The sequence below is a fragment of the Poecile atricapillus genome, chromosome 21 (genome assembly GCF_030490865.1).
Source record: "Poecile atricapillus isolate bPoeAtr1 chromosome 21, bPoeAtr1.hap1, whole genome shotgun sequence".
In the NCBI taxonomy this organism is placed as follows: Eukaryota; Metazoa; Chordata; class Aves; order Passeriformes; family Paridae; genus Poecile; species Poecile atricapillus.
Window position 1 is genome coordinate 10,080,778 of NC_081269.1, and position 23,861 is coordinate 10,104,638.

The following is a 23,861-nucleotide window of genomic DNA, read 5'->3' on the forward strand; positions in this document are numbered from 1 at the left end:
CTCAGATTTTGGCAGGAATTGTTTTCTCTTATCTGTGCTTGTTCCCAAGGGTGCTCAGAGGTGGGGAGTCACAGGAGATGCCACAGGCTGTGGCCCAGGGGCTCCTGCTTTAATGGCCAGCACAGATGGCTTCATTCCACACTTCAAAAAAAACAGAGCTGGAAAAAAATGCATTTTCCTGATGTTCCCAGCAGCTCCTGCCCCGAGCTGCCCTGACAAAGCCCCTGTGCCAGGCAGTCTCCCTCAGCCACAGCCAAACCCTGGCAGAGCAGGGGGATCACTTCTCCATGGCTTTGCTAAAGGCTCTGCAGCCTCCTCTGACCCCGTCTGCTGCTCCTGGGCTGCCTGGAGCTGCTCCTCCACCTGCTTCTAAACAAAAGCCTCCAAATTTGGGTTCCAAATGGTTGAGAAAGCAGAGCCAGGTCCCTGTGACAGGAGCAGCAGGAGCAGCAGGAGCAGGGGCAGCAGGGGCAGCAGGAGCAGCAGCAGGGGCAGCAGGAGCAGCAGGAGCAGCAGACAGACCCTCAGACCCTTTCCAGCAGGGCACCTCACTGGTAATTTTTGCTGACAGCCCAAAATCAGCCAAGTGAACCATTTTAAAAGCCCTTCAGAGCTGTTCACTTCCACAATTTGCTGCTTTTGTTAGGCACACAGAAGTGTGTCTTGCCATGTCTTTTGTCTCATTTTTACAAGAGTTTTGTTGTCTATTTAGATTAAATTACAGGAGCAAACACTTGTTCAGGGATTAGCTTTGGGGTGATCCGAGGAGAGCATTCAGGAGCAGGAGCAGGGTGGATACCTCAGCTGCAACTGGCAGCAAATGGATTTTTTTTCTCTGCTGTATGAGGTCAGACACAGCAGCTGAAGCTGCATCCAGTGTGGATGGGTCCCCAACACAAGGAGGGGGGTCTGGTGTCCCCAGGTGAGGGGAGGGAGTGGGGACAGTTTGGATTCAGGTATTTTGGGGTGTCTGGTGTCCCCAGGTGAGGTGAGGGAGTGGGGACAGTTTGGATTCAGGTATTTTGGGGTGTCTGGTGTCCCCAGGTGAGGTGAGGGAGTGGGGACAGTTTGGATTCTGTGATTTTGGGGTGTCTGGTGTCCCCAGGTGAGGTGAGGGACTGGGGACAGTTTGGATTCAGGTATTTTGGGGGGTCTGGTGTCCCCAGGTGAGGGGAGGGAGTGGGGACAGTTTGGATTCAGTGATTTTGGGGGGTCTGGTGTCCCCAGGTGAGGGGAGGGAGTGGGGACAGTTTGGATTCAGGTATTTTGGGGTGTCTGGTGTCCCCAGGTGAGGTGAGGGAGTGGGGACAGTTTGGATTCAGGTATTTTGGGGTGTCTGGTGTCCCCAGGTGAGGTGAGGGAGTGGGGACAGTTTGGATTCTGTGATTTTGGGGTGTCTGGTGTCCCCAGGTGAGGTGAGGGACTGGGGACAGTTTGGATTCAGGTATTTTGGGGGGTCTGGTGTCCCCAGGTGAGGGGAGGGAGTGGGGACAGTTTGGATTCAGTGATTTTGGGGGGTCTGGTGTCCCCAGGTGAGGGGAGGGAGTGGGGACAGTTTGGATTCAGTGATTTTGGGGGGTCTGGTGTCCCCAGGTGAGGGAGTGGGGACAGTTTGGATTCAGTGATTTTGGGGGGGTCTGGTGTCCCCAGGTGAGGTGAGGAACTGGGGACAGTTTGGATTCAGGTATTTTGGGGGGTCTGGTGTCCCCAGGTGAGGTGAGGAACTGGGGACAGTTTGGATTCAGGTATTTTGGGGGGTCTGGTGTCCCCAGGTGAGGTGAGGGAGTGGGGACAGTTTGGATTCAGGTATTTTGGGGGGTCTGGTGTCCCCAGGTGAGGTGAGGGAGTGGGGACAGTTTGGATTCAGGTATTTTGGGGGGTTTGGTGTCCCCAGGTGAGGTGAGGGAGTGGGGACAGTTTGGATTCAGGTATTTTGGGGGGTCTGGAGCTGGGTGCTTGCTTAGAGGAGCTGGTGCCAGGGGATGTGGGCACAGGAGCCCCTGGGGGAGCTGAGGATCCTGCTGGGAACCACCTGGGCAAGCTTCTGACAAGAGGGGTAGGAGATGTGGGATTTGTGTCATCCCTGCCTCCCTAAAGCCTCTGGTGGAAATTTGCACCCCTGGCCAGGGAGCTTGGCCCTGTGTCCTGCTTCAGAGTGCCTCTTCCTTCTAAAATCTCTGTTACATTTAAATTTAAAACCATTTACAGCAGCTGTATTTTCATTTTTTGGGAGGGATGTGTAGACACTGAATCCTCCCCCCGTTCCCACACCTTTATGTCCAATAAAACTGAGAAGTGTCTTCCCAAGAATGAGCAGCCAGGGGAGTGTGAGCCTGGTTTCATTTGCTCCAGGGGCAGCACTCACTGTGTTTAATGGATTTGTTTGGCTTTCTGGGACACATTTAAAGGGGAAAATGTGTTTATTGGCATCAAATTTAGAAGACCTGTAACATTTAAGAGGGAGATCTGTTTGGAAATGTGATATGAAATGCGGAATTGTCAGTTTTGCTGTCTTTGCAGAAGTTCTGGCAGTTTTACTGACCAGGTTTCTGTGCAGCAGATAGAATCTGAGCCCTGAAAAACTGAATGCATAATAAAATACCTATGGCATGCCATCATTTCTGGTTATGTTACTGTAACTAGGGTGTATATCTAAAGGCAATCATCACTGTAGAGGAGGGAGGAAAACAGAGAGCTTTAAATTTCATTAGACATCGAAACATCTGAAGGGGAGGAACTCTAATGGTTATATATAATAAACCTCTGCTTTTATCTTCCCATAAAATTGTATCTCTTTTCCTTTTTCCCCTCAAGTTGAGCTGCCTTGCAGTGTGCAGGGCTCTGAGATAAATCGATGATTAACTAAACAACAGGAATTCATAAACCTCCTTATTTTATAGCAGCATTTAAGGTAGCACACAGTGCATGCTCCCCGAGCTGATCTACACCCTCAGGTCCATTATCTGAGCTGGAGATAAATGAGGAGTTAGATCTGCTGGAGGTTATGCTCAGGTAGTTCCCACCCTGCTGCTGTAAATCCAGGGTTTATGGAAGGAGAAGAGCAATATTCTTTATAGGAACAAGGAAACGTGACCCAAGGCTGGAGATCTCAGGGGATGATGTTGCTCCTGCTGAGCTTTTCTCAGCACATCTTCAGGAAGTGCAAATAAGATTTCTTTTCCTGGACTCCCCTATTTCCATTCCAGCTAAGAGCAAGTCCTGGGGTGTTGGGGCTGGCTGCTTTTGTTGCTGGAAAGCATCACAAGAGGGGAGAAAGGAAAGCTGTGCTCTAAAGAACAACTCGATCGTTGTCAGGGAGAGTTTAGCTCCTGGCCAGTCATGGAGCAGACTGAAGAGTGTCTGATGCTGGCAGCTGAAAGGCATCAAAAGTCCAAATGCTCTTGGTGATCACCTGGCAGGGCTGTGGCTCTGAGGTGAGCAGGTTTCTCTGTTGGAATTGCTCCAGAGGTGGAAGGTTTGTGATGGCTGAGCCACGTTTGGTTCAGGGTCCTGCAGACCCCACAGATCTCCCTGCCCATGTCCCTCCTGTGCCTCCTCTGTCCTCTCCTCCATGGAGGTGTCACAGCTCCTGCAAACAGCACCTCTGACAGCAGAACCATCTAAACCAGGAGTGACAGGGCAAGCAAAGAGAGGCTTTTCCCTGGGCCCTGTGCTGGAAGCACAGAGGGGTTTGGAAACACTGAAGATGTTCCTTTACTCTGTGTGGGGACACTGTGTTGGCTGCTGCTCAAAGTTCATTTGTTCAACAAGTTCCTGGGTTAATTACAGGATGAAAAGCCCACTGAGGGCTATCAGATTTAGAGAGGGCTGCCTCTGAATGCCACCCCCATCTCTGCCCAAGGCTGGAGTGAGCTCTGGTGAGCTCTGGGATGGCAGGACCGTGTGTTCCTCCTCCTCACCAGGCACCAGCTCTTGGCTGCATCCAGCTCCACTTCCCTCTCAAAAGCCTAGGCTTGGATTTGGCTGAAGGAAAATTCAGAACTCCTGGATTTTGCCTCTGCTCTGTCTCTTCCACCCCTGTTTCACCCTCCTCTTGCTGAGCATGCAGCAGTGTGTTGGTTGTGCCTCTGCAATGCTCTGGGCTTCTTACTGAAGGGCCTGCCCCAAATCTCATGGAAAAATCCTGCACAATTCCTGTGCTTTATAAGAAAGTTGGACAAAGAGTGATTCCTCCTGCTGAAATCTCTCCTGCTCTGGGAGTTTGGCTGAAGGCCTGAGGGTGATCCAGCACTGGGGGTGGCTGAGGAGAAATGGATCTCGGTCCTTGTTTTCCCTCTGGGAATAAAAACGGGCCTGGGTGGCCTCAGGTCACATCTCCAGTACAGGACAGCTCCTGCCAGGCCAGAGAGCACAGGAGATGCACACAAGTTTACAGCAAGTGATTTCCAAGTGGTTTGTGCTCCCAGCTAAATCCTCAGACGGAGGGAAGTGCTTGGCAGTGGGAAGGATTTCTTCTGACAGAGCAAATCAGCTCAAAATCTCCTTGCAGGAGAGGTTAAGCACAGCAGCCCCAGATCTGTCAAAACTGCACTCATTTCATCATCAAGGCAGACAGTGTTCTCTGTTCTGCAGTGAGGAGTGTGCTATTTGTTAACCCTTTAGCCCCTTCCTTTCACAGTGCTGCCCTTTAATCAGCTTTTAATCAGATTAGCGGGCCTGACTCCCTCCTCCTTGCAGCCATCCCTGCCAGCCCAGCTGAGCTAGTTAAAAGGCAGGATTGACAGATGCTACAGATTTTTCTATTTGATTTTTTTCCCTTCTGTTGCTCCTGGTTTGCCCCTTCCTTTGTGGCTGTGTGGCAGAGCTGCTGGGAGCTGGGATGGGTTCATTTTGTGGGTGCTGTGAGGCAGCAGGGCCCTGCAGCGAGGCCAGTGCAGATCCATGGTTGGAGCTGGACATGGTTTGAGCTGGACATGGTTTGAGCTGGACAAACTGCTCCTCATGAACTGCTGGACAAACTGCTCCTCATGGTTTGAGCTGGACAAACTGCTCCTCATGGTTTGAGCTGGACAAACTGCTCCTCATGAGCTGCTGGACAAACTGCTCCTCATGGTCTGAGCTGGACAAACTGCTCCTCATGGTTTGAGCTGGACAAACTGCTCCTCATGAGCTGCTGGACAAACTGCTCCACATGGTTTGAGCTGGACAAACTGCTCCTCATGAGCTGCTGGACAAACTGCTCCTCATGAGCTGCTGGACAAACTGCTCCTCATGGTTTGAGCTGGACAAACTGCTCCACATGGTTTGAGCTGGACAAACTGCTCCTCATGGTTTGAGCTGGACAAACTGCTCCACATGAGCTGCTGGACAAACTGCTCCTCATGAACTGCTGGACAAACTGCTCCTCATGGTTTGAGCTGGACAAACTGCTCCTCATGAACTGCTGGACAAACTGCTCCTCATGAGCTGCTGGACAAACTGCTCCACATGGTTTGAGCTGGACAAACTGCTCCACATGAGCTGCTGGACAAACTGCTCCTCATGAACTGCTGGACAAACTGCTCCTCATGGTTTGAGCTGGACAAACTGCTCCTCATGAACTGCTGGACAAACTGCTCCTCATGAACTGCTGGACAAACTGCTCCTCATGGTTTGAGCTGGACAAACTGCTCCTCATGGTTTGAGCTGGACAAACTGCTCCTCATGGTTTGAGCTGGACAAACTGCTCCTCATGAACTGCTGGACAAACTGCTCCTCATGAACTGCTGGACAAACTGCTCCTCATGGTTTGAGCTGGACAAACTGCTCCTCATGAACTGCTGGACAAACTGCTCCTCATGAACTGCTGGACAAACTGCTCCTCATGGTTTGAGCTGCTGGACAAACTGCTCCTCATGGTTTGAGCTGGACAAACTGCTCCTCATGAACTGCTGGACAAACTGCTCCACATGAACTGCTGGACAAACTGCTCCTCATGGTTTGAGCTGGACAAACTGCTCCTCATGGTTTTAGCTGCTGGACAAACTGCTCCTCATGGTTTGAGCTGGACAAACTGCTCCTCATGAGCTGCTGGCCCAGCCTGGGACTGGCTGTGTCACCGAGGATGAGTTCTTGGCTGTGGGTCCCTGTCTGCCCACAAATACCAACCCCTTGTCCTTCCCCACCATGCCGGGGTCAGGCAGAGCCCAGAGCCCAGAGCCCAGAGAGAGCTGCTGCTGATTTCTGGGGGAATGAGAGCTTCCAGCATGCTGTGGAGATCAGATCTCCTGTTCAATTAATACACTGGGAACTCCAAATAATTACCTGAAGGGAAAAAGAGCTCCAGGTGATGGATTATGTCCACAGCTGAGTGTGTCCTGAATGAAGGAGTGTCAGGGCTGCTCCTCCCTTGAACAGAAAATTCCCTGGAAAAAGCCCATGCCTGGGTCTGTCTGTGCAAATCCAACTTCCTTCCCTTTTCCACTTGAATTATAAAATGTTTCTGTTTGTTTTATACAAGCATTCAATTGGCTTTGATAAGGAACACGATGTTATTTACTGTGCTTTAGCCTTGTACTTTAATCTGTGTTTTAGCAGCAGAACAAATTAACTGCTTTCTCCATCTCCAGGCAGAGCTCTCTGGTCCAGAGCCAGCTGAGCCTCCAAACAAAGGATGCTTTTAGTGCCTGCATCTTCCTGAGCTCCCATCTTTAGTGGATTATTTTATTATTCTGCCTCTGATTGGAGATCAGAAGTGGCTGTGTTTAAAGCTCTGTATTTACACTAAAGCAGCATAAGCCCCTGAGCTGCTGCAGCCTGGCTCTGCTCCATGCAGCCTGTGTTATTCCCAATCCTGCCCTTTGCCAGGCTCAGAGGGCTCTGACACGAGTGCTTTCCCACTTGCCTTGCTCAAATATAGATTGTGCCATGTGTAGAAATGCAGAATTATTTAAGGCTCAATAAAAAAAAAGGGACTCTAGAGCTCTTAGTTTTTCCAGGTATTTGTATCTTTGGGCTGAATTCAGGGGGAAACCACTGGCAGCAAAAGTCACATTTCCAGTCCAGAAGGATCATTTGGACCTTGCTGAAGCTTTCCAGAAGTCAGAATAAACAAAAGGATCATTTGGACCTTGCTGAAGCTTTCCAGAAGTCAGAATAAACATACTGCAAGTTCTTATCCCCATTTTAGTTCCCATCCTGCGTCTCAGTTGTGACACTTGGCAGACAGAAAATTCCTGAAGTAAGACCAGATGCTGCAGGAATTATGTGAAACTCTTTTACCCAGGAGAGAGTACACTTGGAACAGCAGTGGCAGTGGGGACCACAGTCCTCCCACTGGAATCAGGAATGCATTTCCAAGTCTGTGTTGAAGTCAGAATGAATGGAGAAAAGGACAACAAGACAAGCAGGACAGTAAAGAGGATTTGAATGGCTGAAGAGCAGGGGTTTAAAAAGCAAGGGAGCAAATTCCAGGCATCCCCTTCACAAAGAAGGGGTTTGTCCTCAAGGTTGTTGAGATAATCCCGTTTTTCCTCAGGGCCTCTGTAACCTCCCATCACTCTGCTCCCCACAGCCTTTCTGTTCCTCTCTGCTGTCACTTTGAAGCTTCCCCTGGTTTGAAAAGCAGCTCCAGCATTTCCTACCCTTGGTTCCCTCCCAGTGGCTCCGACACGGGCAGATTGACAGTGGCCTTTATCTGAAAGCAGAGTATGAATTTTAGTCAATAGAGAATGAGGGCTGCTCTCAGATTTCATTTTGTTTTCTCAGCCTGGTTAATTGTGCACAGGAATTGCCATGCCTGTCTGGGCACAGTGCTACAAGAAGCTGCTTTTCAGGGCTTTAATTGAATTCCTGTGTGCAGGGCACTGTTGGATGCAGATCCTGGTGGTGTCCCACAGGAGGGGCTGAGCAGCCCTGCACCAGCAGCATCACACATCAGTGCCTGTATATTGGGTAAAAATATTCTTACAGATACTACTGGATATATAAACCTCCTTGTAAAAGTCAGGGCTGCTTTGTTTGTGGGAGAGAGGAATCGTGGCAGCATTAACAACTGATTTAAATGCCGTGGATTTCTCTGAGGATGAAGATTCCATGGACCAAGCCTCGCACCAGCTGAAAATGCTGAAATTTGGGAGCCTGAAGGCAGAAGTGCTGAAGCAGCATAATGTATTGTTTCCCTGGTTCCCTCCTGTTCACAGCTGTGATAAATTCACAGGATGAATTGAACCCCAGCCTTTTCTCCTGCCTGATGAGATTCAGGTTTAACATCCTGGCCAGGTCCAGGCTTGCATTCATTCCAAGGATTTCATGAATTTCACCATCTTTGCTGCAAAGCACGGCCCAAAGCTGCAAAATTATTTTTCTGTGAAGTGAATGTTGTCAGTTTGAGTTTCCTGATTGGGAAAAAAGATCCATTTCCATGTCTCTTCTGAGGCTTTTGTAGGGAATTTGCCCATCTGGCTGTGGTTCTGTGCAGTCTCCTGGGTGTGAGCAGGCAGAGTCTTCAGCAGCACAGACTGGGGCTATAAATAAGCAAAGAGCAAGATTTTTTTCCTTTTTCCCCCCTGAATTCCTCTTGTCCTTACTTATTCTCTGCAGCAAATGTAATATTCACCCAATTCCTGGGCACTGGAAAGGTCAGGCCTTTGCACAAACCAGCTCTGGAGCTGTGGCCTGGCTGTTCCAGGTTCCTTCTGGAATTCTGAACAACTGATTTATACTTTGATTCCCTGTCTTTAAAATGGGAATAAGGAGACTTTTTCTGTGCCTTTTTTATGCAGCAGAGAATATATTTGGCCACAATGCTCTGCAAATCCAGCTCCCAGTAAATTGTCACTAATTCCAAGAATAAAAACCATATGTTACCCTGGATGGATAGTCACAGAACCTCAGAAAATCGTGATTTGGTGAGTTTAAGAGACAAAGGAACAGCTTATAATTCATGAGACCCATTTTCCTGGGTCTGAGCTTTGAGCTTTGTTGAAAATGAGGGTTTTTTGAAGGGCTCAGTAGCCAGTGCTGCACCAAAAGCCATCACAGCCCTGATGTGGGAGCAGCTTCTGGGGGTGTTCTCTCCTGTTTGCCATTTACTCTTCAATATTGATGCTGTTATCAAACTGATACTAAAGGAAACCATGGAATCTCCTTTCACAGAAACTTAGGATGACGTGTGCCCACAAAAGGAATTAAAAATTTAGCAAGCAGGAAGGTAAAATTGGCCTTTCCAGGGAAGACACTGGGGATGACTGGCAGCCCTCAGTGTGTACCTGTGCTGCATCTGGAAAATATTTTGACAGTTCAAGCTGAAAGCAGACTTTGGAGTTTGGATATTTGTTTTTTTTTTTGAAAGAACCATGGTGTGGAACACAGCTTTGATGCCTTAATGGAATCTAGAGAGCTCAATAATATGTTTCAGGTTTGGATAAAAGAGAGGTAAAATTGCTTCCAGCACTTTTTTGCTCAAAAAAAAAAACAAAGCCCAAATCATCTCTCTGTGATGTCTCATCTGTAGTGGTTTAGCAGTGTGATATCTGAGTGCAGCTTTGGTGGAGCTTGCTGGGACTTCTCAGCTCAGGGGGGAGATCCAAAGGGACTGGGACATGCTCTGGGTTACTTTACAGTGACTTTTCTTTGGCACAAAGAGCAGGAGCTGGAGCCAGCTGCAGGTGGATGGGTCGGTTTTCCAGGCTCACTCTGGGATGTGCAGGAGGTCGAGGAGAGGTGGCAGGAGGCTGTGCCAGGGGAGAGGGAGCTCCTGACAGAGTGAGAAAAAACATTCTGAAGGTGAAAGCAGAGTCAGATCCCTCAGGGAGAATCCAGACACGATCCAGGGGTGTGAGGGTGGGACTGGGAAAGGCAGAGCCCACCTGGACTTGAATCTGGTGGAAAAGCTGGAGGGCAGCCACAGGAGCTGCTGTGGGTCAGTGTGAGGTGGAGGAAGCCCAGGGAGAGCTTGGGCTGCTGGGGAAGGGTCAGGGTCAGATCCCCAGTGCTGCCTCTGGCTCTTCCCAGAGAACCCAACAGGGCTGGACATGGCCAAATGAGCATTTACAGGGAGCTGGGATTTAACCCCCAAAGCCCCTCTGCTGCTAATCCCATATTCCCACAGGATTCCCAGGAATTCAGGCTGTGCACAGCACCTTTGTAATCCCAGCTCCAGGAGTTCCTCCGTTCCCTCTCCTTTCTCCTCCTGTGCTGATTCTCACCAATAGCTCTGGAGATTTTGGGCTCTTTTTTTCAGCCTGCTGAGCTTTTCCCCCAACTCTTTATCTGCTTTTTACCTGTACATCGTTATCCTTCTTGTGGAGACAGCCTCATCTGCAGGGACCGTGCTGCAGATAAGGAGCAGCAGATCTGGGGGTTTAAGTTATTTGAAGATTAGGTGGGGATGGAAGCAGCCAGCTTAGTTTATCTGCTGCTGCTCCTTGTTAATTGTCACTGGAGAGAAAAAGGGTTTTATGTTTCCAGTGATGGAGAGCTGATAACTTTCTTAATTTTACAATCTCACTCGTTCCAGTCTCGTGACTCACATTGGAAAGGAAAAAATATTTGTCTGAAAGATGATGAGATAGCAGCAGAAGAGCTGCTTTCTTTGGGCCAGGCTTCTCCCCCTCATTCCCAGGGGAGTTCCCACCTGTGCCAGGGAAGGATTTCTCTCCAATATCTGATCCACTCCTCTGTCAGTTCAGCTGCTCTGGGCAGCTTTGGGATGTGTTGTACTCATTCAGACCTTTTCTGCTCTTTTTTTTGCTCCCCTTTCCCCTCAGCTTTGGAAGTGGACACGCTGCACCCGGATCTGTTCTCCTCCTTTTTTGGCTGCTGGTAAAAATTCTTGTTGGAAGGAGCTGAGGAATTTCTTCCTGCTCTTGTAGCCCTTTGCACTTAGTTATTTTTATGAAGGGGGAATAATGATTTGCAGATGGCAGAGCAGAGCCCTGTAAGAATGTGCCTTTCCTTGGAATGTTTCTTTTTATCGTGGGCTGAAGCCAACAGATTTAAGATTCAGAGTGAAATCACATGAAGCTGATCAGAGACTGCCAGATTTGATCTGCCCAGCTCTGGATTTTTGGTTCCTCCTTCACTTTGGTGGCTCTTGTCATGCAGAGTCTCAGAAGTGCCCAGTGCTCCCTGGACCTGCCCTTCCCAGGGGTGTCAGTGGGTGCTGCCTGAGGCAGCGTGTGAATCATGGATTCACAGCTCAACCTCTGAGATTTGGGGCTCATTATTCTGTTTTTTGAATCCTCTCAGCATCCCAGCTCTCACCAGCCCTTGAACTCCTCAAGTGAGTCACCATTTCAGTTTTCAAAGACGTTTTCTCCCTGTGTTTCCCTGTAGCTTTCCTGCTGTTTTATAGATTGGATTTGATGCTGTGGTGCAGATGAGCTCAGAAACCTGTGATTGTCTGGCCAGCAGTGGCTGTGGCAGTGTCACTGTCCCTGTGACTGTGGCAGTGTCACTGTCACTGTGACTGGGGCAGTGTCACTGTCACTGTGACTGTGGCAGTGTCACTGTGACTGGGGCAGTGTGACTGTGACTGGGGCAGTGTGACTGTCACTGTGACTGTGGCAGTGTGACTGTGGCAGTGTGACTGTCACTGGCAGTGTGACAGTGTGTGACAGTGTGGCTGTGGCAGTGTGACTGTCACTGTGATTGTGGCAGTGTGACTGTCACTGTGACTATGGCAGTGTGACTGTGGCAGTGTGACTGTGACTGTCACTGTGACAGTGTGTGACAGTGTGAGTGTCACTGTGACTGTGGCAGTGTGACTCTCACTGTGCAGTGTGACTGTCACTGTGACTGTCACTGTGACTATGGCAGTGTGGCTGTGGCAGTGTGACTGTCACTGGCAGTGTGACTGTCACTGTCACTGTGACTATGGCAGTGTGGCTGTGGCAGTGTGACTGTCACTGTGACTGTCACTGTGACTATGGCAGTGTGTGACAGTGTGGCTGTGGCAGTGTGACTCTCACTGTGACTGTGGCAGTGTGGCTGTGGCAGTGTGACTCTCACTGTGACTGTCAGTGTGGCAGTGTGAGTGTCACTGTGACTATGGCAGTGTGACTGTGGCAGTGTGGCTGTGGCAGTGTGACTGTCACTGTGACTGTGACAGTGTGGCTGTGGCAGTGTGACTGTCACTGTGCAGTGTGTGACATTGTGACTGTCACTGTGACTGTGGCAGTGTGGCTGTGGCAGTGTGACTGTCACTATGACTGTGACAGTGTGTGACAGTATGGCTGTGGCAGTGTGACTGTCACTGTCACTGTGACAGTGTGACACAGCTCAGTTCCAGGGTTTCTGGCAGGCAGAGTCTCTGCCCTGGCATCTGTTGGAGCACAGTTGTGTAGAAATTAGCTGGATATTCTTAATTAAGCTAATGAGTGGAGGAGGGAGCCGGGTGCTCCCTGGGTGCAGCTCCAGCCGTGCCCATCAGGGAGCAGGGGCCTTTCCTGTGCACAGCCAAGGACAAACAGCTGAGCCCAGCTCCAAACCTGTTCCAACAAACCCCAGCTTTTGGGGGAGTTTGGGTCTCCTGCTCCTCCTCCTCCTCCCTGCACAGGACAGGCCTCGGCCTCTCCCACTCTGGGGATGTGTCCAGACAGCAAACACAAAAGCTTTTTTTTTTTTTTCTTTTTTTAGGTTAATCTGTTTATTCTGTTTAATAAGGACTTAACTACAGCTTGAGCTTCTTGCTGGTGACAGAATATTTTAGTCCTTATTCAGTGTCTGGTGAGGTTTGTAGGAATTTTGTATTGATTTTGATAGGCCTGGAAAATGCTGCTCCCAGCAGGCACTCCCAGGAGCACCTCCAGAGATCCAGGAGTGTGGGGATGCCAAACCTGAGCTCTTCCTAAACAATCCCACGTGTGGATGAGCTCTGTAATATCCATCTCACCTCTCTGGAAATGTCTGTGTGTCTGTCCCACAGCTGGGCTGTCTGTAGGGGTGGGAGGGATACGAGTGGAGGGACAGGTTTGGGTTGGAAGCTCCTTAAATCCCATCCAGTGTCACCCCTACAACACCTTCCCCTGTCCCAGGAGCTCCAAACCCATCCAGCCTGGCCTTGGGCACTGCCAGGGATCCAGGGGCAGCCCCAGCTGCTCTGGGAATTCCATCCCAGCCCCTCATCATCCTCCCAGGGAACAATTCCTGCCCAATCCATCCCTGCCCTCTGGCTGTTTCTGTCCAAAGCAGGAAAGGAAAATGAGCAAAAGAATGGTTTTCAGCTTTCTTTTCCTTTTTTGGGGTGTGAAAAGTCTGAGGTTTGGTTTTCATTTAGAAAACACAGAAAAGGAAAACACTGGCAGTGTGAAAATGAAATACAACAATGGGGTTTGGGCAAAGCAAAGCACTTCTGAGAAAAACAGCAACTACATTTTCATTGTCCTGAGTAATTGTGGCTGCCTTTTGGAGGGAGTTGAACACCCTTTAATTGTGGATTGCAGCTGATGTGGGCTGTGACACCTGACAATGCAGAAATTAATGCCTGCCTTTGAATCCCACATTGGGCTAACAGCTGCTGTTAGTGAATTTGAAGGGATTTTACAGGTCTGGGACCAGGCCAAGTCCCTCTGCCACCACCACACGATGTCATCATCAGCAGCAGGGATGGCTGTGCAGGGCCCAGGGTGGGTTTAGGGCAGGTGCAGTGGAATCCTGGCTCTGTCCTGCAGCTGTGGAGCTGGGGAGAAGTTAAATGAGCTGGTGAGGGGCTGATTGCCACCACGGAGGGTTCATTGATGAGGAGCTTGTGTGGCTCTGGTGAGCACTGTTAAACCCCTGTGTGTCCTCCCAGTGCCTCCTGCACAATCCTGGGAGCTCCAGGAGAGCAGTGCCTGTGCCTCTTCTGCTCTGCTGCCTTGTCTGGGACTGGTGAGAACAAAAAGGAGTTTCCAGATTGTATTTTGATGGAAGTGGAGTTGCTGGTGCCTGGTGGGTTGGCTGGGCTGAGTCCTGTCCATGGGATTGCTGTTGGCCCCTCTGTGCCAGCCCCATTCTCTCTCTCCAGGCTGGCCTTGGACTCCTGGCCAGCAAAAAACCCAGGACAAGGCTGGGCTTTGGGCAGAGGATCACCCCCAAACACCCTCATGGATTTCTGGAGTCCTTTGGGTTTGAAGGGACCTTAAAGCTCACCCCATCCCACCCCAGCAGGGACAGGGACACCTTCCCCTGTCCCAGGTGCTCCAGTGCCAGGGATCCAGGGGCTGCTCTGGGCACCTGTGCCCTCCCAGGGAACAATTCCCTCCCCACATCCCACCTAACCCTGCCCTCTGGCAGCTGAAAGCACAAGGAGAAGCTTTTCCTGCTGTTTTTTTCTGGGGCACAGGGAGTGTGGGTCCCTGGGAAGCTGAGTCACGGCTCTGTGCAGGAGACATCTGTCTCAGCAGTAATTAGAGGAGATGAAACCCATCAGTGACAAGCTCTATCCCAGCAGTTGGAGCTCAGATTCTCATTTCATGCTGCAGAAGGATGAGTAATTCTAAATAGCTCTGAAGACGTTTAAAAGCACCCAAACCATGACAGACAGCAGAGAGCAAATGAGAACAAGGTGAGTTATTAAATGCCTGCTGAGCACACACAAAGCCCCATTATCACTGAACACTGATACAGAGCTGTGTGTGTTGTACCTGTGCTCTGCTCCCCCGGGCTGGGGCAGCTCTGGGGACACCACACCTGAGCCTTTCTCTTCCAGCAGCTCCGTGGGCTCTGGGCTGGGCTGGAAACAGGAGCTCAGTGCTCTGTCCTGGTGCTTTCAGCAGGAAACCCTCCACTGAAAACTCAGGGGAACCATGGGGTGGTGGAAGGAGGCTCTGCCCTCAGACAGAAGGTTTGGAACACCCCAGAATCCCAGGGAGGAGCAGGAGAAGCCCAGGCTGTCCTGTCTGAGCTGTCCGTGGCAGGGAGGAGGAAGATGAGCTCCAGGCAGGATTTATTCCTGCTGCAGCAGGATGTGGATCACTGTGCTTGGCAGAGCTCCTTCCCAGGGGAGCTCAGTCAGCAGCTCCCAGTTAAACCAGTAAAGAGCTGAGGGGGGTTCCCAGCCCCGGAGCCCCAGAGGAGCAGCTCCTTTTGCACCTGAATTTTTAATTAAACACCGAGTTTTGGCAGCATTTAGTGGCAGGGCTGGCAGCCCTGCTGGGGCTGCTGATGGCATTGGCTGAGCTCAGGGGCTGGGATTGTGCCCAGGGCTTCTGGAAGTGATTCCATTCTCCTCTGGGGACTTGGCTCACACTTTGCAAGTGTCATTTGAAGTGGAGCCAGAACGTGGCCCAGGTCTCATTTTAAAGGGAATTTGGTTGAAGGTTTTTCATTGCTTTACATCCTGCAGTGGCTTTAAGGCTGTCTGGTGACTCACAGGGAAAATAAAATCAAATAAATAAAATAACCTTAAGATGCTGGCATGACTTGCAAAATGTGAGCAGTGCTGGAGAAGTTCTTTTCCTGTGTGACTTTGCAGGAGCAAAGGGATGAACCAAAATCATCCCCAAGGCTGCAGGAATGAGCACCTTCTCCAGCAGAAAAATTTTGGGATAAATCTGAGAGCAATCAAAGTGGGATTTTCTGATTTTCTGCTTTGTTTCCATCTCTTTGGGTTTGTGTGTTCACAAGAAATTTCTATATTTGTTATTTTCCACTCGTGCCAAGCCCAGGGATGCTGATGAATTAGGGACTAATAACAATTAGTGTTGAAACCTAAACAAATGAGCAAGGATTGAGTCATAATTTTGGTGTGACCTGAGGACACAGCATTGCTCATTGTCCCTTTTTCCCTGTTCACTTCCTACATTCTGCTTTCCAAAACTCATCATTTCTATTTGGGTTTGCAGATGCATTTCAGAAAAATACCCTGAAAAGTTTCCAAAACTGAAGTTCAGAAATGTAGAGCTAATGAGGATGTTTGGTTGCACTAGATCTGAAATTTTGCTCCATTTCACTTTTATTATCAATTATTGAGAGTTCTGAACTTCATGCAAACCCAGAAATGCAGACACCCTCCATTCTGATGAACTCTAAATGAGGCTCCATCCATTCTGCTGAAATGCTCCATTTCCTTTTTGGCAGAATTTCACTGGAATCACCACATTCCAGATTTTTAGAGATAAAGTTTTCAGATGCTTTTGATTCATCTGTGTTTTTCAGACATGGGCAGACTGAATTCACAGCAAATCCCTGTCAGGGAAAAGAGTGAGAGCAGAGCAGGGATGCTCATGTCCTTTGGTTTCAGGGTGCAGTGGGGTCTCACAGATCAAGGCATAGGATCATGGAATCTCCTGGGTGGGAAAGGACCCCCAGGGATCATCCTGGCCCTGCACAGACCCCCCAACAATCCCTGCATGTCCAAACTCTCCTGCAGCTCCACAGCCTCACCTGGAACCATTCCCTGGGAGCCTGGGCAGTGCCAGCACCTCTGGGGAAAAACCTTCCCAAAACCCAACCTGAACCTCCCTGACCCAGCCCCAGCCCTTCCCTGGAGCTCTCGTGGCTGTAAATCTGTGCCTGAGGACGTGTCCTGTGCCTGCTCTGGCCTTTGGAGCCTTTGTCCTTCTTTGAAAGGAATCAAATGGAAGGAGCTGCTTCAGCAGACAAGTTATTAGTGCTGGGTGCCCTTGAATGGCAAAGCTTGGATTTGGAGGAAAAAGCTGAAATGAGACATTTTCCATTTTATGATTTTGTCTGTGGAGAAAGTCCTTTTAATCTCAATTTAATGAAAGTTGGCTCAAGACGTGTGAGTGGCTGGGAGTGCTTGGGAGAGACGGGAGCAAAGCTTGAGGGGAGCTCAGGGCAAGAGGAAATCCTCCCTGAGATGAGGCAGAGTCTGAAGGGGAGGAGTGACCTCCCAGCACCTTCCCATCAGGAATGGTGGGAATATCTGTAATTACAGATCCCAGAGCGCTGGGGATGTGCTGGAGTCACAAAGGCTGGAAGCAGATCCTGGAGCTGGGTACTGTCAGCTCAGGAGCTGCTCCATCCCTCAGCTGCCTCTCTCTGCATCAATAATTCTGTCTCAGAGCCGCCTCTCATGGTTCCAGTGCTCCTCCTGCCACTCCCCACATGGAATCCAGTTAGGCTGCAGAACCAGCTGTGGATCATTTCCTCCAAAGGCTTTTTGTGCATGAAAAATAGATCAAAATCCTGGGGAGCTATTTATGCTGGCTTATTTTTACAGCTCTGACAGAAATGGTAATAGGAAAATGAGATCAAGATGCTTTTGGTACATTACTGGCAATAAAATAATAAAAAAAGAGCAACCTGCAAGCAGATGAGGGTCAGATCCTGCAGGTAATTTCTGTGCTAGGAATGCACAAAGCCCAGCATGTTCAGCTCCTTCTGCAGGGCCTCCAGGTATTGTGGATGCTGTTTTTGAGGCACTTGTCTTTTATGAGTCTGTAATAATCTTTGCATTATGCTATTACAACATAATCAGGTCCTTGTCACGCTGCCAAGGCTGAGCAGATAGCATCAGAGCACTGAGGAATTTCAGCTCTAAACTCATTAGGAAGACCCAGATTTGTTCCACGATAGTTCCAAACCTCTCTGGAGCTCCGTGCTCTGCAGGGATGTGCTCTCAGCCAGATGCTGGCTCAGGAGGCAGATTTGGGCTCCAGCTCCAGCAGAGCCTGGGACTTCAGCTGGGAGAGCGTCTCTCCAAGATGGGATTTAAAAATACTCTGCTCCTCTTTTTTTAAAAAAATTAACTTCTGGGAGCACTAAAATGACAAAGCTGCAGTGGCTGTGGGTGCTGTGGTTCCATGTTGCAGAAATTCAGGTGTCACTCCTGGTGCCCTGGGAGGTGAAATGCAGTTTTCCAGCAGTTTTCCCAAGGCAGGGGGATGTGGACATTCCAGAGGATCCTCCCCATGCTGGGCTTTGGGATTGGGATGCTGAAATGCATCTTCCCACCAAGCTTCTGATGGATCTGACCAGGTGATAAGGTCAGATCAATCCCCTGAATCCTCAGGACAGTCACATTTTCCTTGGCAAAGAGTTCCAAGTGTATTCCCCAGCAGCTTTCTACAAAACACAGCAAAGGTCTTTGGGTGATGAATTTGTTTTCTGTTTGTTTCTCTGGGATTCCTTCACTAGAGTTTGGTGTTAACTGGTTATTTATAAACCCCAGCATTTCCCAGGCATTGGATTCCTCCTCTGTGTGGATTGATGGGGATGTTTTTGACTCACCCTCATTTTCTGAGGGGATTGGGTCTATTTTTAGTTCTGTGTCACTTTATGGGTGAGTGAGTGGCAATTTAATTGTTGTGTGGGAATGGGAATGTCAGAGAACAGGGAAAACTGGAGACTTGCTCATCATATTTAACCTGCTGAGTTACTGTACCCTGAGCATGGCTTTGTGTGAGAGGGACAGGGGACAAGGGATGGAGGGACAGGACACAGGGAATGGCTCCCAGTGCCACAGGGCAGGGCTGGATGGGATTTTGGGCAGGAATTGTTCCCTGGCAGGGTGGGCAGGGGCTGGGATGGAGTTCCCAGAGCAGCCCCTGGATCCCTGGCAGTGCCCAAGGCCAGGCTGGATGGGGTTTGGAGCTCCTGGGACAGGGGAAGGTGTCCCCTCTGTGCTGTCACCTGCTGTCCCCACCCTGCAGGGGCCACAGGGGACAGCAGGCACCGCTCCAGCCTGGGGGCTGCTGCTGCTGCTGCTGGAACAGGGGATGGAGCAGGGCCCGTGAAAACGAGGGCCCACAGATGGGAGGAGAGGAGTGAGGCTGGAAGGGGTCCCAGGAGCGCTGGGTGTTGCAGTAATTGCAGGATGATAACGCAGAGCAGCCTCAGGCTGGCTGGGAACGGCTGCCTGCAGTCCTGGCCCAGGGTAAAGAACCTCCTGCTGATGGCAAACAGGCAGGGGAGAAGCCAGGCATGGAGAGTCTTCCTGCAAACCCCGTGTGTGAGATCAAGAGAGGATCTTACAAGGTTTTATTAACTTGTAGACTGTGATTTAAGGGAATTTGAAGCAGCACGTGGAAGAACAATAATGAACAAATGTTTTCAAGTGGGAGAAATCTGTCCCTGCCATATGTTTCACTGACTCATCCCTTCTGCAGGAGGGGATCTTGGAATTGTTTGAATTATTCCAGTCACTAATGCTTTTTATTTGGGAGGAAACGAGGCCCTGGATCCTTCACTGGGTGAGGAAGAGACCCGACCCCTCTAAAGCTTTGGGCTCAGCTTAATCCAAGAGCGGTTTGGGTTGGAAGGGACATCAGATGCTGCAGTTGCAACCCCAAAGGTGCTCCCTGTGTGTCTCGGTGTTGGTTTGAGATGCGACACTGGGCTCACCGGGGTAATGCTGAATCCTCCTCCTCCTCCTCCTCCTCCTCGTGTTGCAGGTGTGGCTGTGTGGGGGCAGCATGGAGGTGCTGCCCTGCTCCAGGGTGGCCCACATCGAGCGCAAGAAGAAGCCCTACAACAACAACATCGGCTTCTACACCAAGCGCAACGCGCTGCGCGTGGCCGAGGTGTGGATGGACGACTACAAGTGGCACGTGTACATCGCCTGGAACCTGCCCCTGGAGGTACAGCCTGGCCTGGGGGGTCACTGAGGCTTCAGAGCTGAGTTATGGAGCGTTACACCCCTGAGCACAGCCTGAACCCCCGGGCCTGGGCCCAGCAGAGCTCCCTCAGCTTTCGGGGAGAGGCTCCAGAAGCTGCAGCCTTTGGAGGGACTCCTGCTGTTCCCACAAAAAGCCTTTTTAGCGTGGTTCTGAGAGTTAAACCTGGTGTTTATCTGCCCCCCAGGGTTCAGGCAGCGTGAGGGGATGTCCTGGCACTGCTGTGCAGATGGAGAGTGTCTGCAGGCTGCTTTGCTGGCAATGACCCATGGCAGTCAGCATCGTTAGTGCCTGGGGTTAATTCTGTGTGCAGCCCGGGTTTATTCCCAGCTCATGGACACTGAGCTCCCGAGGGATGGTGGCCCAGGGTTAATTCCATGTGCAGCCCGGGTTTATTCCCAGCTCATGGACACTGAGCCCTCACACAGCTCCTGAGGGATGATGGCCCAGGGTTAATTCCGTGTCCAGCCCAGGTTTATTCCCAGCTCATGGACACTGAGCTCCCGAGGGATGGTGGCCCAGGGGCTGCACTGTTGCTTTTCCCAGTGCTGGGAAGTTTAAAGGTAAGGGTTTGGAGGTTGGTGGCTCACAGAAGGGGATCCCCTTCCTCTTAAACCTCCTCCTTAAAGAGCTTTGCTGGTCCCTTTGATTTCTGCCCAGCAAGGGTCAGGGTTTTTTTGGATCTGGCACATTAATTTTGGTGGAAATCCTGCCATGTCACAGCTTGGGGAATCTTTGGAAGACCACGAGGTGCCACCAGCAGGTGCAGGTGAGAATGTCCAGGGACACATCCTGCACAGGGATCACTCCCTGCCTCTTTCCCTCACCTCTGGGAGAGCTCCAGAGGCTCCAGGAAGGAGGAGCAGGGAGGTGGCCATGGCTGGGAGGAGAAGGTGAATGAGCACTGGGGGCTGCCCAGTTTCACTGTGAGCTCAGACTGGTGCCACAAGTGTCCAGCCCTCCTGGGTGCTGTTTAAAACTAAACACAAAATATTCCTGCTTGGCCAAGGCTCAAAGAGCTGCTGAGGGAGCATCCCCAGCTGCTGTCTGCTCTGGAAAAACAGGAAAACACAACAATCTGAGCTGCTGCAGTGTTCTGAGGAAAGGTCATGTCTGGGGAGAGCTGCTGGCATTTGGAGGCACGGCAGTCACAGCCTGGGAAGGGCCAGGAGCTGCAGGTTTGAGATCCTGGGGCCAGGTGGTACAAAAATACCAGGAAATAAAGGAATAGAGATGGCAAGAAAAGCTGCTTTCCCTGGGAGCTGCAGGAGGGCTCTGGCTGTGACAGGAACCACTCCAGGGGCTGGCAGAGGGGGAGATGCCTCCAGGGCTGAGGGAATTTGGGGATCTTAAAAAGAGGCTTCAAGATCCAAATGCTCGTGGGCAGGGATCAGAAATGCTGATCTTTGGGCTGATTGCTTTTTAGAGGTGAGGCACCATCCTCCTGCTCAGGAACAGCTTTGGAGCATTGCAGGAAGGATTAAAATCCTTGGAAAAGGCAGCGTCACATGGATCAGCACTGGGGGTGGGAACAGGCCTGGGTCACCCAAAATCAACTTGAGATTTTTATATACAAATCTTCCCAATAGGTCTGGGCTCCCCAGAATCCATTTTTTGAGTTCTTTAAACAGGTTTTTTTCCCAATCAAATAAAGATTGAATTTGAGGGAAGCCTTATTGGATGGGGGAGGTTTTATGGATGTGCACTGGATTATTTTGTGATGCCAAGGCAAAGCCCTGCCCTGCCCATCCCAGGTTCTCCCTGACTGCTCTGAGCCCCAGCTCAGCCTGTCCTGCCTGTCTCCACAGAATCATCTTTATTTTTACCTCTCAGTTACCAGGGGCACATTGAGACGGTGTCTCCTCTAAAACAGAGTGAATAATTCATTAGGAGATCATTACAAGCCTTGTAATGGAAAATTGCTTTCCCAGTTGTGTTTAATGATCGCTGGGAAAGGCAAGAGCAGGAGCCCAGAGTGGAGGAGCTGCTGTGTGCCTGCCTTGGGCTGCCCTGCTCCCCAAATCCAGGGTGGAATAGAGGGGAGCAGCTCTGCAGCCCTGCTCCAGCCCTGCTCCTGCTCCTGCTCCTGCTCCTGTTCCTGTCCCTGCTCCTGTTCTGTTTCTGCTCCTGCTCCTGCTCCTGCTCCTGTTTCTGCTCCTGTTCCTGCTCCTGTTCCTGCTCCTGTCCCTGCTCCTGTCCCTGCTCCTGTCCCTGCTCCTGTCCCTGCTCCTGTTCCTGCTCCTGTCCCTGCTCCTGCTCCTGCTCCTGCTCCTGCTCCTGCTCCTGCTCCTGCTCCTGTCCCTGCTCCTGCTCCTGCTCCTGCTCCTGCTCCTGCTCCTGCTCCTGCTCCTGTCCCTGCTCCTCTCCCTGCTCCAGCCCTGCTCCTGCTCCTGTCCCTGCTCCTGTTCCTGTCCCTGCTCCTGCTCCTGCTCCTGTCCCTGCTCCTGCTCCTGCTCCTGTCCCTGCTCCTCTCCCTGTTCCTGCTCCTGCTCCTGCTCCTGTCCCTGCTCCTGTCCCTGCTCCTGCTCCTGCTCCTGTCCCTGCTCCTGTCCCTGCTCCTGTCCCTGCTCCTGCTCCTGCTCCTGTCCCTGCTCCTGCTCCTGTCCCTGCTCCTGCTCCTGTCCCTGCTCCTGCTCCTGCTCCTGCTCCTGCTCCTGCTCCTGCTCCTGCTCCTGCTCCTGTCCCTGCTCCTCTCCCTGCTCCAGCCCTGCTCCTGCTCCTGCTCCTGCTCCTGCTCCTGCTCCTGCTCCTGCTCCTGTCCCTGCTCCTGCTCCTGTCCCTGCTCCTGTCCCTGCTCCTGTCCCTGTTCCTGCTCCTGTCCCTGCTCCTGCTCCTGCTCCTGTCCCTGCTCCTGCTCCTGCTCCTGCTCCTGCTCCTGCTCCTGCTCCTGCTCCTGCTCCTGCTCCTGCTCCTGTTCCTGCTCCTGCTCCTGCTCCTGCTCCTGTCCCTGTCCCTGCTCCTGCTCCTGTCCCTGCTCCTGCTCCTGTCCCTGCTCCTGCTCCTGTCCCTGCTCCTGTCCCTGCTCCTGTCCCTGCTCCTGTCCCTGCTCCTGTCCCTGCTCCTGCTCCTGCTCCTGCTCCTGCTCCTGCTCCTGTCCCTGCTCCTGCTCCTGCTCCTGCTCCTGCTCCTGCTCCTGCTCCTGCTCCTGCTCCTGTCCCTGCTCCTGCTCCTGCTCCTGTTCCTGCTCCTGCTCCTGCTCCTGTTCCTGCAGGGCTTTTCCTTGGGGACAGCTTTGTCTGCAGGAGCAGTGGGGTTCTGCTGTGTCTCCAAGGAGACCATTCCACCCTGGAATTGCCCAAATTGCCAAGATGTTTTGCTGAGGTTCAGCCTCAACTTTTCTTCTCATGCAATTTTTATCCTTTATTCTCAGCTGTCTGCCTCTGCTTTATTTGAATCTTAAACCTTCCTCTCTTCCCTTCATTCTTTTCCCATTTATTTTGCACCTTTCACCCCTTCCTTTCTCTGGGTTGTGTCTCAGTGGGGTCAGGGAAGGGTTTGGTGCTCAGTGCCCAGCCAGGCTTTGCATTTCCATCTTTTAAATTCCGATATCTTCTTGCTGCTAAACTCTCCTGGAAGTCCCATGCCTCAGAACCCAAACAGGAGGAGAAATCTTTTAGAAATACCTTGTTTAAAAATACAGACCAGTCTTTGTCCCACAGATCCAAACCCAGGAGAATGGGGAGGAGACTCCCCACTGTTTCACTGCACTTCCCAACTTTCCTCCAAACCTTTTCTTCTCCCTTTGGCTCCTCTTGTAAATTATCCCCGAGGACATCAGCCCGTGGCCCTCAAAGGGGGCCCTCAAAACCCAGCAAGAAGTTGGTGTCCCCCTCTTGCCATGGCTCTGGAACCCACATCTTCCTTCTGATGATTTCACATGGACACACATCCCAGAATTCCTGGAATCACTCAACCACTCAAGGATCTCAGAGCTCAGTGAAATACTTTCATTTTTTACCTTTTTTTTGGAAGTGTGAGCATTCCTGTTGTTGTCTTTCAGAACCCAGGGATTGACATTGGGGATGTTTCTGAGAGGAAAGCCTTGAGGAAGAGCCTGAAGTGTAAAAATTTCCAGTGGTACCTGGACCATGTTTATCCAGAAATGAGGAGATACAACAACACCATTGCTTATGGAGAGGTAATTTAGTCCCTTAGCTCAGCCTGCTAATATTTACAGTCCCTGATGAGAAACAGCCTCAAAGGAGAGAAGTCTGGATCAAAACTGACTTTTTCTGTGTAATTATCTAAATTTGTATAAATCTGCTCCCAGTTTCTTGTAAAAACCAGTTTGGGGATTTGTTGCTGATCTTGAAGACTGTATGAAGTAAAAATGTTAATACATCATTTAGTGAATTGACA

The 23,861-nt window shown here is 50.8% G+C and overlaps 1 protein-coding gene across 3 annotated transcripts in view; it reads left to right on the forward strand.

Annotated features, from left to right (window-relative positions):
• The window catches only part of GALNT17 (polypeptide N-acetylgalactosaminyltransferase 17), a 102,180-nt gene that overhangs the window by 68,551 nt on the left and 9,768 nt on the right, over positions 1 to 23,861 (forward strand). For all 3 annotated transcript variants that reach the window (XM_058854679.1, XM_058854680.1, XM_058854681.1), the window contains exons 7-8: positions 19,281 to 19,466; positions 23,503 to 23,640. In XM_058854679.1, coding sequence (XP_058710662.1) covers positions 19,281 to 19,466; positions 23,503 to 23,640 — 324 coding nt within the window. The remainder of the gene's footprint in view (positions 1 to 19,280; positions 19,467 to 23,502; positions 23,641 to 23,861) is intronic.